At 47.2% G+C, this 16,508-nt stretch overlaps 1 protein-coding gene across 1 annotated transcript in view; it reads left to right on the forward strand.

Annotated features, from left to right (window-relative positions):
- The window catches only part of LOC116958533 (uncharacterized), a 28,012-nt gene extending 14,443 nt beyond the window's left edge, over positions 1-13,569 (forward strand). The window contains exons 6-9 of the mRNA XM_076057102.1: positions 5,812-5,854; positions 7,572-7,652; positions 7,769-7,942; positions 10,179-13,569. Coding sequence (XP_075913217.1) covers positions 5,812-5,854; positions 7,572-7,652; positions 7,769-7,942; positions 10,179-11,311 — 1,431 coding nt within the window. The 3' untranslated portion in view covers positions 11,312-13,569. The remainder of the gene's footprint in view (positions 1-5,811; positions 5,855-7,571; positions 7,653-7,768; positions 7,943-10,178) is intronic.
- Positions 13,570-16,508: the final 2,939 nt, after the last annotated feature.

Below are 16,508 nucleotides of genomic sequence, written 5' to 3' on the forward strand. Positions count from 1 at the left end.
CTTTTGTTGAAGAGGTTAAATTTGGAAATCAGGTTGTCCTTATATTTGGTCGACATAGTAGCAGCTGAAGAGGCAGTCATATTGTCTACATGTTCCCAATGTTATGTGAACATTGTTGCCGTCAATGATAAGTGTGATTTGTAGAGTGTCTTGTCTAACTGATCTAGTTCGGTGCTTATAAGTCTGGTTTTCTCTGAGATAAGAGCTAAGCTAGTTCTAGAAAGAATTCGCTTCGCATTAGAAGTTACAGCAGCAGAGGTCAGTGTAAATGCGATTGGTATTACCCCAGAGTCGCGGCATCTCTTCAGAAAGGTGAGAGACGGCAGCTTTCCAAAAATAAAAAGAGATCCCACCAACAGCCTCGTCATACAAACCAACAAAATCATTTCTGATTCAACCGCATTAATTGATCAAACCAGTTTTCCTTGAAACCTTCTGCTGCCAGGCCACCAAGATTATACGGCTTACCAAAAATACATGAAGTAGATACAACCCTTCGTCCCATCGTCTCTACTATCAACTCCCCCACCTACAAACTGGCTTGTTTTCTGTCTGAAATCGTGCAGCCTTTCACTGGAAAAACCACCTCTGCGCTACAAAATTTTACTCACCTGGTATCAACAATCAAGGGTATTTGCCTGTCCCCAGAAGACCTGCTTGTCAGTTTTGATGTAGTTTCCTTATTCACCAAAGTTCCTGTACCTGACACCATCGCAATCATTGAAGACTTGGTTCATCAAGGACTAAACACTGAGGTACCCCCCTGGTGAGACACTGCTTAACCAATACATCCTTCACTTGGAATGGAACTTTCTAGAAACAAACTGAGGGCACCCCAATGGGCTCCCCCCTATCTCCGGTTGTAGCCAATGCAGCAGGGATTCATATTCTTGGTTCTTTCGGTAAAGTCACGTACTAGGGAAATATTAAAATAATAAAATATATACAACAATAAAATTCTCATGACGTTTCGACTGCAACACAAGCAGTCATCATCAGGTGTGAAAACCAACGGCAAGAACATTTGAAAGCAGTGGCGGTTTGTATTTTTTTTAAACGTTAGCACCATGGATAGCGATTTGACAGTTTGTTTAGATGGACGACTCCATTTATGTTCTGAAAAGAGGAGGGGGGAGACGAAAAATTAATGTATGCTGTCTGAAAGCCACCGTAAGCGTAAACAATCAATTAAGACCCAAAATGGTTTATCAAATCCTTCCAATGATTGCTAAGCCAGAATCCATCTTCTCAGTTGAAATTGCCTCTGTGCTTGTATATGTGGATAGCCTCATGAACGAATCTCTCATGGTAGCCAGATGGCTTACAAAGAACCTCTGTCTTGGAGAAGTCAATGTCATGTGAGCCTACTGAATTATAACAATGATCTGCCACGGCCGAGGTGTTGGTCCTACCGTATTTAAGGTCTGTTTTGTGTTCACGAATAAGGTCCGAGACATGTCGTTTGGTTTCTACAATGTAACTACTACCACAGAGGCAACTTAGTTTGTAGATGCGAAGGTACTGTATGTCCGGAATCACATCTTTTACAAACGGGACCAGATCACGGATTTTATGTAATGTGTTGAATCGGACCTGGATCTTGTGTTTATTAAAGATTTTGGAGATCTTTTTAGTGATCCCGCAATGTAGGGTAAAGTGATGGTTTTGAATGGCTCCTCAAAAGGGTCCTTCTTCATGGTTGGAGTGATAGCTTTGCGGATTGTGTAGTCGGAGTAATCATTAGCCTTAGGAGCTTGGTGTACGTGCTCGAGTTCACTGGCAATGTGTTCCTGGTCGGATATGCATTGGGCTCTATGGTGCAGTCTTTATGAGGGAATTTTTCTGGGATGGATAGTGGTGGGAATCCCGTTTCAGGTAAGCATCCGTATGGGTAGCTTTCCTGTAGACAGAGTGGCTCATTGAACCATCAGGTCTCTTTTTTATTAGGACATCTAAAAAAGGTAGCTTGGTTAGAACGCTTGAATGTAAATATACAAACCCACCGAGACCCACTCACCGAGACCCATACTGAAACGAACCTATGTTTATGTTACCAGGTGTGACGTCCCACTGAGCTCTATCATAGCTCATTTTTAAATAAGCGACCCTTGGCACATCGCAAACGATGGCAGCTCAACCGAGTTGGGTTATCGCGTGGAAATGTTCAGAGCAGCAAAATACTCTGAACGTGTGACATTGGATGTCTAATTGTCGAGGGAGAAAGCCGGAGGACCCGGAGAAAAATGGAACGCGGCCACGGGGAGAGACGGAGACTCCGAATATCCAGCAGCAGCAGCAGGCATCGTCAGGGTCGGGATCGAAGCCACGACCTCCTGTAGACCAAGCGAGGTAGTTAACATCTCACCATGGGCAGAGAGAGACACGCAGACTACAAATATCCAGCAGTAGGCATCGCCTGATGAAGACCGCTTGTGTTGCAATCGAAAACGTCGTGCATTTTAGGTTTTTATTAAAAAAGATTTTTCATTGAATGTTTTTCTATCTATGTGACTTTCAAGAAGCAAAGAATTTGATTTCCTGCAGTCACGAAAGTTTTAAATCACAACACTACACACTACTATACACTACACTACTATACACTACACTATACACTACACTACTATACACTACACTACTATACACTACACTGTACACTACTACACACTACACTACTATACACCACAATGTACACTACTACACTACTATACACTACACTATACACTACTACACACTACACTACTATACACTACACTATACACTACTACACACTACACTATACTCTACACTACACTATACACTACTATACACTACTATACGCTACACTACTATATGCTACACTACTATACACTACACTATACACTACTATACACTACACTATACACTACACTATACACTACTACATGATACACTACACGACTATACACTACACTATACACGACACTATATACTACTATACACTACACTATACACTACTACACTATACACCACTACACACTATACACTGCACTATAAACCACTACACACTACTATACACCACACAATACACTACACTATACACTACTATAAACTACACTATACACTACTATACACTACTAAACACTACTATGCGCTACACTATACACCACACTATACTACGCACTACAGTATACACTACACTATACACTACACTATACACTGCACTATACACCACACTACACATTAATAGTTTATAGATTGGTGAATGGGGTTGAGATTTTAAAGTATTAAAGCTTTCGTGACTGCATAAAATTACTCATTGGGTTTTTCGGTAAAGTCACGTATGTAGAAATACAATAAAATTATATTAAAATAAAAAACAATCACGACGTTTAGATCACAACGCAAGCGATCTTCATCAGGTGTCAAGAACAAATCACGGGAGGTAAATACAAACACAAAAAGATGAGAGACGAGAATTCAACAAACCTGAAAAAAACATTACGTGAAGCACATCCAGTCAGGCCAACAACACAGACACTTCCTGGCGGACCACGAATTTCAGAAGAGTGTTAAATTTCGTGTTCAACCTTTGGATTGCACATACCAGCATAGATAGAATGAAAAATACGAGGTACACGGTCAGTAGAAATACATATACAAGTCCACCAAGTAGGTAAGGAGGGAGGAAAGACGGACAGGGAGGCAGAGAGAGAGGGGGGTGGCGGAGGGATGAACAGAAGCTTAAATAGTAAATACGGTTGGAGGGGGGAAGGGGCCAGAGCGAGAGCGGCAGCTCAAACACGCAACATCTTACACATGCAAAACGGCAGCTCAAAAAAGGACTACCTCTTGTAAATACAAAACGGCAGCTCAAAAAAGGGCCACCTCTTGTAAATACAAAACGGCAGCTCAAAAAAGGACCACCTCTTGTAACTACAAAACGGCAGCTCAAAAAAGGACCACCTCTTGTAAATACAAAACGGCAGCTCAAAAAAGGGCACATCTTACACATAATTACAACGGTAACTTCCCCGTAGAAGTGTGATAATAAAGTATGAAAGCTTTCGTGTCTGCATAAAATTACTCATTGCTTTTTTCGGTAAAGTCACGTATGTAGAAATACAATAAAATTATATTAAAACAAAAAAACAATCACGACGTTTCGATCACAACGCAAGCGATCTTCATCAGGTATCATGAACAAATCACAGAGGTAAATACAACAAAAAGATGAGAGACGAGAATTCAACAAACCTGTAAAACCATTATGTGAAGCACATCCAGTCAGGCCAACAACACAGTTAGACACTTCCTGGCGGGCAACGCATTTCAGAAAAGTGTTAAATTTCGTGTTCAACCTTTGGATTGCACATACCAGCATAGATAGAATGAAAAATACGAGGTACACGGTCAGTAGAAATACATATACAAGTCCACCAAGTAGGTAAGGAGGGAGGAAAGACAGACAGGGAGGCAGAGAGAGAGCGAGAGAGGGCGACGGACCCCAACATCTTCAGGGACTTTTGGATTGCACATACCAGCATAGATAGAATGAAAAATACGAGGTACACGGTCAGTAGAAATACATATACAAGTCCACCAAGTAGGTAAGGAGGGAGGAAAGACGGACACGGAGGCAGAGAGAGGGCGACGGACCCCAACATCTTCAGGGGCTGGGTCAACGTGCTCTTCGGCTACGCTAAGCTCGCCCATATACAGGGCGAGGAAGGTGGCCCCTGGAGGGGCAACGTCCGGCCAGCGGCCTGGGCATCTTCCGCGCTCCGGTCGGAGCCAGGGTGAGTGTGGGCCCGGAGTTCCGCCACGCGCGGCTGACCCACGCCGTGCCGGCCTTCAAGGAGCAAGTGGGCGCTGGAGGAGGCTGCGTGCTCGGTGGCAGATGACGTTAGAGAGCTCTCTGTGCGTGCAGATTGTGAGCTAGCCGTCGGAGGCCGTTTCACTGTGGGAGGGGCTGCGTGCAGATGCAGCACTTGTCGTAGTTATAAAGAACAAAGAGAGAGAGAGAGCGAGAGAGCCAAATGGAGTAGGACGAGAGGGGGGTAGAGAGAGAGGGGGGGCGGAGAGGGGGGTAGAGAGAGAGGGGGGGCGGAGAGGGGGGTAGAGAGAGAGGGGGGTAGAGATAGGGGGGCGGAGAGGGGGGTAGAGAGAGAGGGGGGGCGGAGAGGGGGGTAGAGAGAGGGGGGGTAGAGAGAGAGGGCGGCGGAGAGGGGGGTAGAGAGAGAGGGGGGTAGAGAGAGAGGGGGGGGCAGAGAGTGGGGTAGAGAGAGAGGGGGGGCGGAGAGGGGGTAGAGAGAGAGGGGGGGCGGAGAGAGAGGGGGGGAAAGGAGAGAAGAACAAAAAATATTTTTTTTGTTGGGTCTTTCATTTAAAAGGGGGGGGGGGGGTTTACATATAAAAACAATAAAAACCGAAATGATGAACGGAGCAAAGTGCCGACTACACCGAGCATCTTCTTGTTTACTCTGATCGTAAGAAAAAAGAGAGAGGGGGGTTGAGATTTGTAGCCGATGCCAAGGCTTGGCACGCGTCTCGACGCCCCTCACCACCACCAATCACTATTCAGGTTCCTGGGCCCCCCCCCCACCACCAATCACTATTCAGGTTTCCGGGCCCTCGACCATTATGCAGGTTCCCGGGCGCCCATCACCAATGGGCTGCAGGCTCCGCCCCCCCAATAGGCTATGCAGGCCCCGCCCCCCCAAGCGGCTAACCAGTCTCCGCCCCCAATAGGCTATGCAGGCCCCGCCCCCGTAATAGGCTATGCAGGCCCCGCCCCCCCAAGCGGCTATGCAGGTTCCGCCCCCCCCCCCGCTATTCATGTTCCGGGACCCCTAACCCCATCCTCGTCTCGCCCCGGAGCGGGTTCGCCCTCCTCTAGGTCGGCTCGGCCTCAAATGAGTACCCGGCGTAGCCGCGCGTGCGTGTGGTGTGGGGTGTTAACCGTCGGCGCTGGCCACCCACCCCCTCTGTGAGTGCCACAGCGCCGGTAGCCTTTCGTAGATGCTGCTCACAGCACTTGCCCCTACAGCCCTGCTAGAGGCTACCTGGGGGAGCTTTGTCTGTGTGTGCATCATAGGTGGTGCTACTCGCTACTAGCAGCACTTGCCCCTACAGCCCTGGGTCTCTATGGGTCTCTATGAGTCTCTGTGGGTCTCTATGAGTATGGGTCTCTATGAGTCTCTATTAGTATGGGTCTCTATGGGTCTATGAGGGTCTCATTGGGTCTCTATGAGTATGGGTCTCTATGAGTCTATGTGAGTCTATGTGGGTCTCTATGAGTATGGGTCTCTATGGGTCTATGTGGGTCTCTATGAGTATGGGTCTCTATGGGTCTATGAGGGTCTCATTGGGTCTCTATGAGTATGGGTCTCTATGGGTCTATGTGGGTCTCTATGGGTCTCTGAGTATGGGTCTCTATGAGTCTATGTGAGTCTATGGTGGGTCTCTATGAGTATGGGTCTCTATGAGTATGGGTCTCTATGAGTCTCTATGAGTATGGGTCTCTATGAGTATGGGTCTCTGAGTCTCTATGAGTATGGGTCTCTATGGGTCTATGTGGGTCTCTATGGGTCTCTATGAGTATGGGTCTCTATGAGTCTATGTAAGTCTATGTGGGTCTCTATGAGTATGGGTCTCTATGGGTCTATGTGGGTCTCTATGAGTATGGGTCTCTATGGGTCTATGTGGGTCTCTATGAGTATGGGTCTCTATGAGTGTGGGTCTCTATGGGTCTATGTGGGTCTCTATGAGTATGGGTCTCTATGAGTATGGGTCTCTATGGGTCTCTATGAGTCTGTATTAACACGTTTAGAGTAATTTGTCTGCTGCTATGGATGCCCACGTGATGATGATGTCAGCCCACGTGGTCTCACAGCTGGTAACATGAACATTGTTTAGTCGTTAGGTGGATGCATCATTTGTGTTTGTAAGTAGCCAACCGTGCTGATCGGAGGTGCGGTTGAGTGCATAGTGTAGTTTATACACTATACACTACACTATACACTACACTATACACTACTACACACTATACACTACTACACTAGACTATACACTACACTATACACTACACTATACACTAGACACTACTACACTACACTATACTCCTACACTACACTATACACTACACTATACACTACACTACTACATTACACTATACACTACACTATACACTACACTACTACACTATACACTACACTATATACTACACTACACACTACACTACACTATACACTACACTACTATACTACACTATACACTACACTATACACTACACTACTACACTACACTATACACTATTACACTACACTATACACTACACTATACACTACACTACTATACTACACTCTACACTACACTATACACTACACTACTACACTACACTAGACCCTACTACACTACACTATACACTACTACACTACACTAGACACTACTACACTACACTATACACTACACTATACACTACACTCTCCACTATACACTACACTATACACTACACTAAACACTACCCTAGACACTACTACACTACACTAGACCCTACTACACTACACTATACACTACACTCTACACTACACAAACCTGAAGTGCCGTGCCCACAGGTGAGGTCGCTTCGAAGGCTCCGAGGGAGGCGCCAGGAGGAGATCCTCCCGGCCGTGAGATGTCGCTGGGAGACCCTGGCGGTGAGTCATCCTCTAGGTGCACCTAGCCTGGCACTAGCGGTGGTCGTGGTGAGGGTTGATGGAGAGCGGCGGCGGCGTCTTGAGACTCTCACCGCGCTGGGTTCCTCTTGGGACAGGAGACGTGGAGGAGGTGGAGGAGGTGGAGGAGGTGAAGGAGTTGGAGGAGGTGGAGGAGGTGAAGGAGGAGGTGAGGGAGGTGAAGGAGGAGGTGAAGGAGGTGGAGGTGAAGGAGGAGCCGGGCGGTGAGACGTGGCTGCCCGTGAAGGTGGAGAGAGGCGACGCTGACGATGGTGAGTGGTGGTGAGTGGTGGTGGTGAGTGGTGGTGAGTGGTGGTGAGTGGTGGTGGGTGGTGGTGAGTGGTGTTGAGTGGTGGTGGGTGGTGGTGGGTGGTGGTGAGTGGTAGTGAGTGGTGGTGAGTAGTGGTGGTGAGTGGTGGTGAGTGGTGGTGGTGAGTGGTGGTGGTGAGTGGTGGTGGGTGGTGGTGAGTGGTGGTGGGTGGTGGTGAGTGGTGGTGAGTGGTGGTGGGTGGTGGTGAGTGGTGGTGGGTGGTGGTGAGTGGTGGTGGTCAGTAGTGGTGGTGAGTGGTGGTGAGTGGTGGTGGTGGTGAGTAGTGGTGGTGGTGGGTGATGGGTGATCCTCTGGTGACAGCCTCCACCATCACATCGAGTACAGCAACACCAGACTCCTACACTACACTGTACACTAGACACTACTGCACTATACACTATACTATACACTATACACTACACTATACACTACACTATACACTACACTATACTACTACACTACACTATACACTACACTATACACTAGACACTACTACACTATACACTACACTATACACTACACTATACACTACACTATACACTACACACTACACTACACTACTTCACTACACTACACACTACACTACACACTACACTATACACTACACTATACACTACTACACGTTGGAGCTCTATGGAGCGATTGCTCGTCAACAGGGCTGCTCTACTGTAACAGAGCCCGCCCAGGGGGCGGAGCTGGCGTCTGTGCGACATGTCACGTGACGTGTCACGTGACATGACACGTGACGCGTGAACGTCACGTTACACGCCATCACTCAACCTGCACTGCTGCCCAGCATGGTGAAAGTTGTAGTCACGTGACCCCCCTCCCCGCTCCCATAGCTGGGTAACAAGTTTTCCTTTTCATCGAAATTCACCTTCTTTGGTTCTTTCGGTAAAGTCACGTAGAATGAGAATAAAATAAAAAAAAAATAAAAAAAAATAACACAATAAAATTCTCACGGCGTTTCGGCCACAACACAAGCGGCCTTCATCAGGTGAAGGGACGAGACTGTCTGGAGGACAGCGCTGGAGCAAACACAGCCAAGCTCAGACCGCGACCTTTAAGCTGTGTGAGAAGAAACAGAGCGCCTTGACAAAGGAATTATCATAAAAATTAGCATTTAATTGCCGGACTTAGCATGATGAACGGTGTAGAGGGGGTGAACATGTGCAGATAGGCGAGGGGGGGAGGGGTAGTTTACATATTGATGGTGTGAAAAGGGAATTTAAGCTGCTGCGAAAGTTTGGGATACCACTACTTGAAAAAATATACTGTACTATTGAAAATTAGTTTAATGTTTGGTTTGGATAATTTAGCATTGAAATAGCTGCGTGATTAGCTTGTGACTGGTCGCAGAAATGGCTATGTTAAAGTCAAAGCCTACACATCCACAGAGGCACCTAGTACAAATCAAACAGGAGAATTTAGCATTGAAATAACTGAGTGATTAACTTGTGACTGGTCATAGAAATAGCTATGTTAAAGTCAAAGCCTACACATCCACAGAGGCACCTAGTACAAATCAAACAGGAGAATTTAGCATTGAAATAACTGAGTGATTAACTTGTGACTGGTCATAGAAATAGCTATGTTAAAGTCAAAGCCTACACATCCACAGAGGCACCTAGTATAAATCAAACAGGAGAATTTAGCATTGAAATAACTGAGGGATTAGCTTGTGACTGGTCATAGAAATAACTATGTTAAAGTCAAAGCCTACAAATCTACAGAAGCACCTTTTTCAAGTAGTGGTATCCCAAATTTTCACAGCAGCTTAAATTCCATTTTCACACCATCAATATGTAAACTCCCCCTCCCCCCCTCGCCTATCTGCACATGTTCACCCCCTCTACACTGTTCATCATGCTAAGTCCGGCAATTAAATGCTAATTTTTATGATAATTCCTTTGTCAAGGCGCTCTGTTTCTTCTCACACAGCTTAAAGGTCGTGGTCTCAGCTTGGCCGTGTTCGCTCCAGCGCTGTCCTCCAGACAGTCTCGTCCCTTCACCTGATGAAGGCCACTTGTGTTGTGGCCGAAACGTCGTGAGAATTTTATCGTGTTATTTTATTATTTGTATTTTATTCTCATGCTACGTGACTTTGCCGAAAGAACCAAAGAAGATGAATCCTTGCAGTCACGAAAGCTTTAAATCGAAATTCACGCGGAGCTCAACGATGACCTTTCTCCTCCTAGGTCAGGCATCTGATTTTCGCGAAGTCCTCCGACCCAAAGCTTTGGGGGACCTCGGCGAAGACGAGGACCTCGACTCCGACCACCAGGACCTTCGGTCCGACGGAGAGGATCCTCGTGTTAAAGAGGAACCTTTGGAGAATGAGAAAGAGGACCTCGACTCCGACGACGGGAAGCTTCGGCCCAACCGAGAGGATCTTCGCAGCAAAGAAGGGCCTCTGGAGGACGAGGACCTTCCCGCCGGTGCTTCGACGGAGAGAGCCGGGGAGTCGCGGGGAGACCGGGGGACTCCCTCGGACGTGGCGGAGATCGAGGTGGTCCTGGAGAACAGCAGGGGCCGGAGGAACCGGACGGACGGCCGGAAACCCGGCGACGGCAAGAAGCCGCTCAGTTGCCCTCTGTGCGGCAGGGCGATGGCGTGCTTATCGGCCCTGAAGAGGCACGCGATGACGCACACGGGGGAGAGGCCCTTCAAGTGCTCCGTGTGCGGGAACGGCTTCCGGCTCGCGTCGACCCTCAAGAGCCACGCGATGATCCACACGGGGGAGAAGCCGTACAAGTGTTCCCTGTGCGCCAGGGACTTCATCCACTCATTGGCCCTCAAGAGGCACATGATGAACCACACCAACGAGAAGCCGCACAAGTGCTCGGTGTGCGGCAAGGCCTTCACCGACTCGTCGACGCTCAAGAGCCACGCGAGGATCCACACGGGCGAGAGGCCGCACGAGTGCCCAACGTGCGGCAAGACCTTCGGGCACCTCTCCAACTTCAGGAGCCACACGAAGATCCACACGGGCGAGCGGGCTCACCGCTGCCCCGTGTGCGACAAGGGCTTCCTGGAGGCGAAGTCTCTCAAGAACCACCTGATGACCCACACGGGAGAGAAGCCTCACAAGTGCGAGCTCTGCGAGAAGGAGTTTGTGCAGCCGTCGGCCCTGAAGGTCCACGCGATGATCCACACAGGCGAAAAGCCGCACCGGTGCCCTATATGCGACAAGGACTTCAGAAATTCGTCTGCCTGCAACAGGCACATCAAGTCGCACAGCGTGGAGAAGCCGTACAAGTGCTTCGTCTGCGGGAGAAACTTCGCGGATCTCTCGAATCTCAACTTCCACATGAAGTGTCTCAATCACTGAGCCCGTGTGAAGCCCAGGTACCGGCACGTGTGCACGTACGTTGAACTGATTTCGCACCGTACGCAGCCGGCCGTAGCTTATTGGAGGTGCGGGGGAAGGACAACAAAACTAAACACCACGACAACAACGTCAACAAGCGGTTCTAAAGAAATTAGTTTTTTCGGTAAAGTCACGTAGAAATAATAAAATAACATAATAGTGTACGACGTTTTGATTGCAACACAAGCAATCATCATCAGGTACAGAAGAGCTAAATTTACGAGAGAGAGAGAAGACACATAACCGCAGATATATATATACAGACACAGATACAACAGGGGATACAGAGAGAGAGAAACGTGGGAGCACACTAAATCAAACAGGTTTTAGCAAGATTTGGAAACCTGTATATATCTGCAGTTATGTGTCTCCTCTCTCTCGTAAATTTAGCTCTGTTGTACCTGATGATGATTGCTTGTGTTGCAATCGAAACGTCGTACACTATTATGTTATCTAATTATTTCCACGTGACTTTACCGAAAAAAAACAAAGAATAATTCCTGCAGTCACGAAAGCTCCAAATTCAAGAAATTAGTTTGTCGATATATTCTTGGTTCTTTCGGTAAAGTCGCCACGTAGAAGGGTAACAATAAAATAATAAAAATGTAAAACAATACAATTCTCACGACGTTTCCACTGCAACACAGGCAATCATCAGGTGTGAAAACCACAGCCGATATACAGGAGTAACTGACAAATTAGCCCGTGTTTTGCAAAAGCAAAACATTACAGTAAGATTTGGTACAGTACACAAAATTCAAAAACTAGTATCTTGCACTAAAGACGCATTACCTAAATTATCAACAGAAGGTGTATATCGGATTAATTGTTTATGTGGCAGATGCTATATTGGACAGACGGGACGTAACAGCATAAGACTAAAAGAACATCAAAGAAATATTAAATTATCTCAAACACAACTGTCGGCAGTGGCAGAACATGCTTGTCAACAAGGACACTCAATTGATTTTGATAACTCATAATAAAGGTTTTTGGGTTAGATCGCGTTTATTTATAAATGTGTCGTAACCCTCCACCACCCGACACGGCCAATCAGCAAAGAAAAGTGTCACGTTGACAAAAGACAAATAATTCACCAGAATGGCGAATTGCCCGATGATGCTGGAAGTATTTACCAGCGAAACGTCGTACTCAAACTGTAAATGTGGATTAACTCTTCAACACACCGGTGGGCTGAAGTAGTGAATTATTTGTCTTTTGTCAACGTGACACTTTTCTTTGCTGATTGGCCGTGTCGGGTGGTGGAGGGTTACGACACATTTATAAATAAACGCGATCTAACCCAAAAACCTTTATTATGAATAATATTGGTCGCGAAAGCCTACGTGTTAAACTGATTTTGATAACGTTGAAGTGTTGTGTAAAACTAATTATTACTGGCAAAGACTAATTAGAGAATCCATTGAAATTGAGAGGAATAGAAATAACTTGAATCGCTCTGACAGCTACAGGCTTAGTGCGGCTTGGAAGCGTATTATTAAATAATACATTTTACAATTCTTTATAGGGGAAACACATACTAATTAACGGATTACTAACGTAGCATATAATCACAACAACACACATTACAACTAACTACTAATCTACAACTCATTACTAATCATAACCATTAACTGATTACCAATCGATTATATAATTACAATAACCCCCCCCCTCCGCCTCAAATCACTGCACCTGAAATTAGTTAAATTATGATGTCACCCTGATGCTGCTCTATTTAAGACCGGGAGCAAGCGAGGGCTTTACCATTCTGGAGAATTGCCCGATGATGCTGGATGTAATTACCAGCGAAACTTCACAGTACAACTCAAACTGTAAATGTTGTGGATTCACTCTTCAACACACCGGTGGGGCTAAAGTAGTGAACTATTTTTGTCTTTTGTCAACGTGACACTTTTTTTGCTGATTGGCCGTGTCGGGTGGTGGAGGGTTACGACACATTTATAAATAACGCGATCTAACCCAAACACCTTCATTATGAATAATATTGGTCGTGAAAGCCTACGTGTTAAACTTGTTAATGTTTGTCCTTCAAGCCACTACTTTTGCTCGTACCTCTGACCCATTCTGTTCCGTTGCTGCTGCTGCTGCCCGTTCGTGATGCGTAGTCAGCGACAGGAACTGCTCGTTGCCTCCAAACGTGCGGCCTCTATCGTGACAGCGTTCAGCATAAACCGCTCTTGCTGCCGTCCCAGTAACCGGTGTCTCGAGTGACTTGTTTGATCCATTTGTGCGTACGTATGTTGAACTTGCGGAATGTTTGTGAAGTGCGGAATGTTCGTAAGTACGGAGCGTTGGTGAGTGCGGAACGTCCGTGAGTGTCATGTTCATAAGTGTGGAATGTCCATAAGTGCGGTCTGTTCGTAAGTGAGCAAAATTCGTGTGTTAGGAATGCTCGTAACTGCGGAGCGTTCATGAGGAACGTTCGTGAGTGCGGAATGTTCATAGGTGAGGACCGTTCGTAAGTGAGGAGTAAGTACGGATTTGCTCTCCAACACCACCGGTGTAGTGCTGTACTAGTATACTACACTATACACTACACTATACGCTAGTGCTGTGCTAGTATACTACACTATACACTACACTATACACTCGTGCTGTACTAGTATACTACACTATACGCTAGTGCTGTGCTAGTATACTACACTATACACTACACTATACACTCGTGCTGTACTAGTATACTACACTATACACTACACTATACGCTAGTGCTGTGCTAGTATACTATACACTACACTATACACTCGTGCTGTACTAGTATACTACACTATACACTACACTATACACTAGTGCTGTACTAGTATACTAAACTATACACTCGTGCTGTACTAGTATACTACACTATACACTTCACTATACACTAGTGCTGTACTAGTATACTACACTATACACTACACTATACACTCGTGCTGCACTAGTATACTACACTATACACTAGTGCTGTACTAGTACACTACACTATACACTACACTATACACTACACTATGCACTAGTGCTGTACTAGTATACTACACTATACACTCGTGCTGTGCTAGTATACTACACTATACACTAGTGCTGTACTAGTACACTGCACTATACACGACACTATACACTTGTGCTGTGCTAGTATACTACACTATACACTACACTATACACTAGTGCTGTACTAGTATACTACACTAGACACTACACTATACACTAGTGCTGTACTAGTATACTACACTATACACTACACTATACACTCGTCCTGTGCTAGTGTAGAGGTGTTAACTACTCACTGTTCCGGAACCTGCATTGCCACTAGGTACCAAAGGGGCAGTGCAGCGTTACCTCTGTGTACATAACGGTTGGGGTCAGACGAGGTGAAGTGGATCGTAGCCACAGTTTGGTAAGAACCAATCAGACAGTTCCACGTGGGAATGTGTGATTGGTTACACCTGGCCACAAACGGGTATAAGAAGGGTGACCGTGCAGAGCACGAGGAGTTCTCTCCCTACACGAAGACCGAAGCCCGGGCTGAAGATAGCCAGGACCCTGGACCCAGCCTTCCAGCCCTTCTGAGGGCTAAGGCTCGGCACATCCAGTGGTCAAGACCCACCGGGCCAGCAGTGGGTCAGATGGCCTCCCCTAGGTCCCAGCCGGAGGACTCTAGGATAGCGGTAGACGTGTGAGTAAGTCCCGCTAAGACAGGAGGCTGTACCTCCTTAGGTTAGCAAGAGACCTGTGTGTAGGTCACGCTAAGTCCGGAGGCTGTACCTTCTTAGGTATCAAGAGATCTGTGTGTAGGTCACGCTAAGTCCAGAGGCTGTACCTTCTTAGGCATCAAGGAGACCTGTGTGTAGGTCACGCTAAGTCCGGAGGCTGTACCTCCTTAGGTTAGGAAGGGACCTGTGTGTAGGTCACGCTAAGTCCGGAGGCTGAAACCTTCCTCGGGTATCGGGTGGGGGGACCGTATACCCCTCCGTGTGTTAAGGACTGTGTGAGAGAAGAATCACAATAAACAGAGTGTGTGTCATAAGAATTTTATTCGTCTTCATAAACACTACAACTGGAGTCAGAAGTGGTTGAAAATTCAGCCCACGTGCGAAGTCAGAATGAAGGAAACCCTGACTCAACCTGCGGGAACCGCCAACTCCGCTGAAAATGCCGGCACGTTGCCAGCCGCCCAACCACCGGCTCAGCAGCCGGTCACTCCTCCTGCCATGGGGGACGGACTCCGGGCAGCACACAGCCGTCTCGCCCAACTTCTACATGCCGCGGCCTCCATTCTCGACGAGATCAACTCGGAGGTCGCGGGCGGATCGAATCAGCCGCCGCCGGATGTTCCCGCCGTCGGCCAAGACGAACATTTTGATGTTCCCGCCGAGGAACCACGTGGTCCCGCCGGAAGCTGAAGCCAAGGGCATTCTGGGAATGATGGGGGGCCAATCACACCCCGATTTCCGGTTCGAGACTGTGCAGGCTGAGGAGGAAACGACGTCCGCCCTCCAACAGCGCCTGCCCATCTTTCGTGAATTCGCGTCTGAAGGGGGCGACTGGGCGGCATTCCAGCGGCGCTTCCTGAGCCAAGAAATGGTGTGCTGTCTACATCATTAGACCTCCTTTGCCAGTACCAAAATGTAATAATAGGGTTTTTCCCCTTTTTTCTGGCAACAAAACAATTGGGTCGAGGCTCAAAAGAAAGCCGTCTCTTGGTGTGGACCAATCAGTTTCAAGGACAATGCATCATATTATCATAGTAATGTTTTTTGTTTGCATTTTGACTGCAGGTATTGTGGTTAATGCAGTAACACAAATCCTCATAAAAAGGTTACAGTTTTGTTGCCAGAAAAAAGGGGAAAACCCCTATTATTAAATGGTAGGTTGGTCGGACGCATAGGCGCTCCGAGCGCTACCGGCCACTCAGGACGATGACGCTCTCGCCTCGCTCCTCACCATCCCCAGGCAACAAAGGGCGACTCTACAATCGGCCCTCCGACGGATGTCCGACGTCAACGGGCCTCCGTCCGACGTCCGCAGCCGGTTTTACGATAGGCGACACCGCCCTAAAGAGTCTCCGTTGGCATTCCGGACCGCCCTACTCGCAATGGCAAGAGCGGGCTACCCCCGCATGGACAACGAAGCCATTGACGCTATCGTCCTCCAGAAGATG

The sequence above is a fragment of the Petromyzon marinus genome, chromosome 79 (assembly GCF_048934315.1).
Source record: "Petromyzon marinus isolate PM22_M1 ecotype Great Lakes invasive population chromosome 79, UKy_Petmar_22M1.pri1.0, whole genome shotgun sequence".
Classification (NCBI taxonomy): Eukaryota; Metazoa; Chordata; class Hyperoartia; order Petromyzontiformes; family Petromyzontidae; genus Petromyzon; species Petromyzon marinus.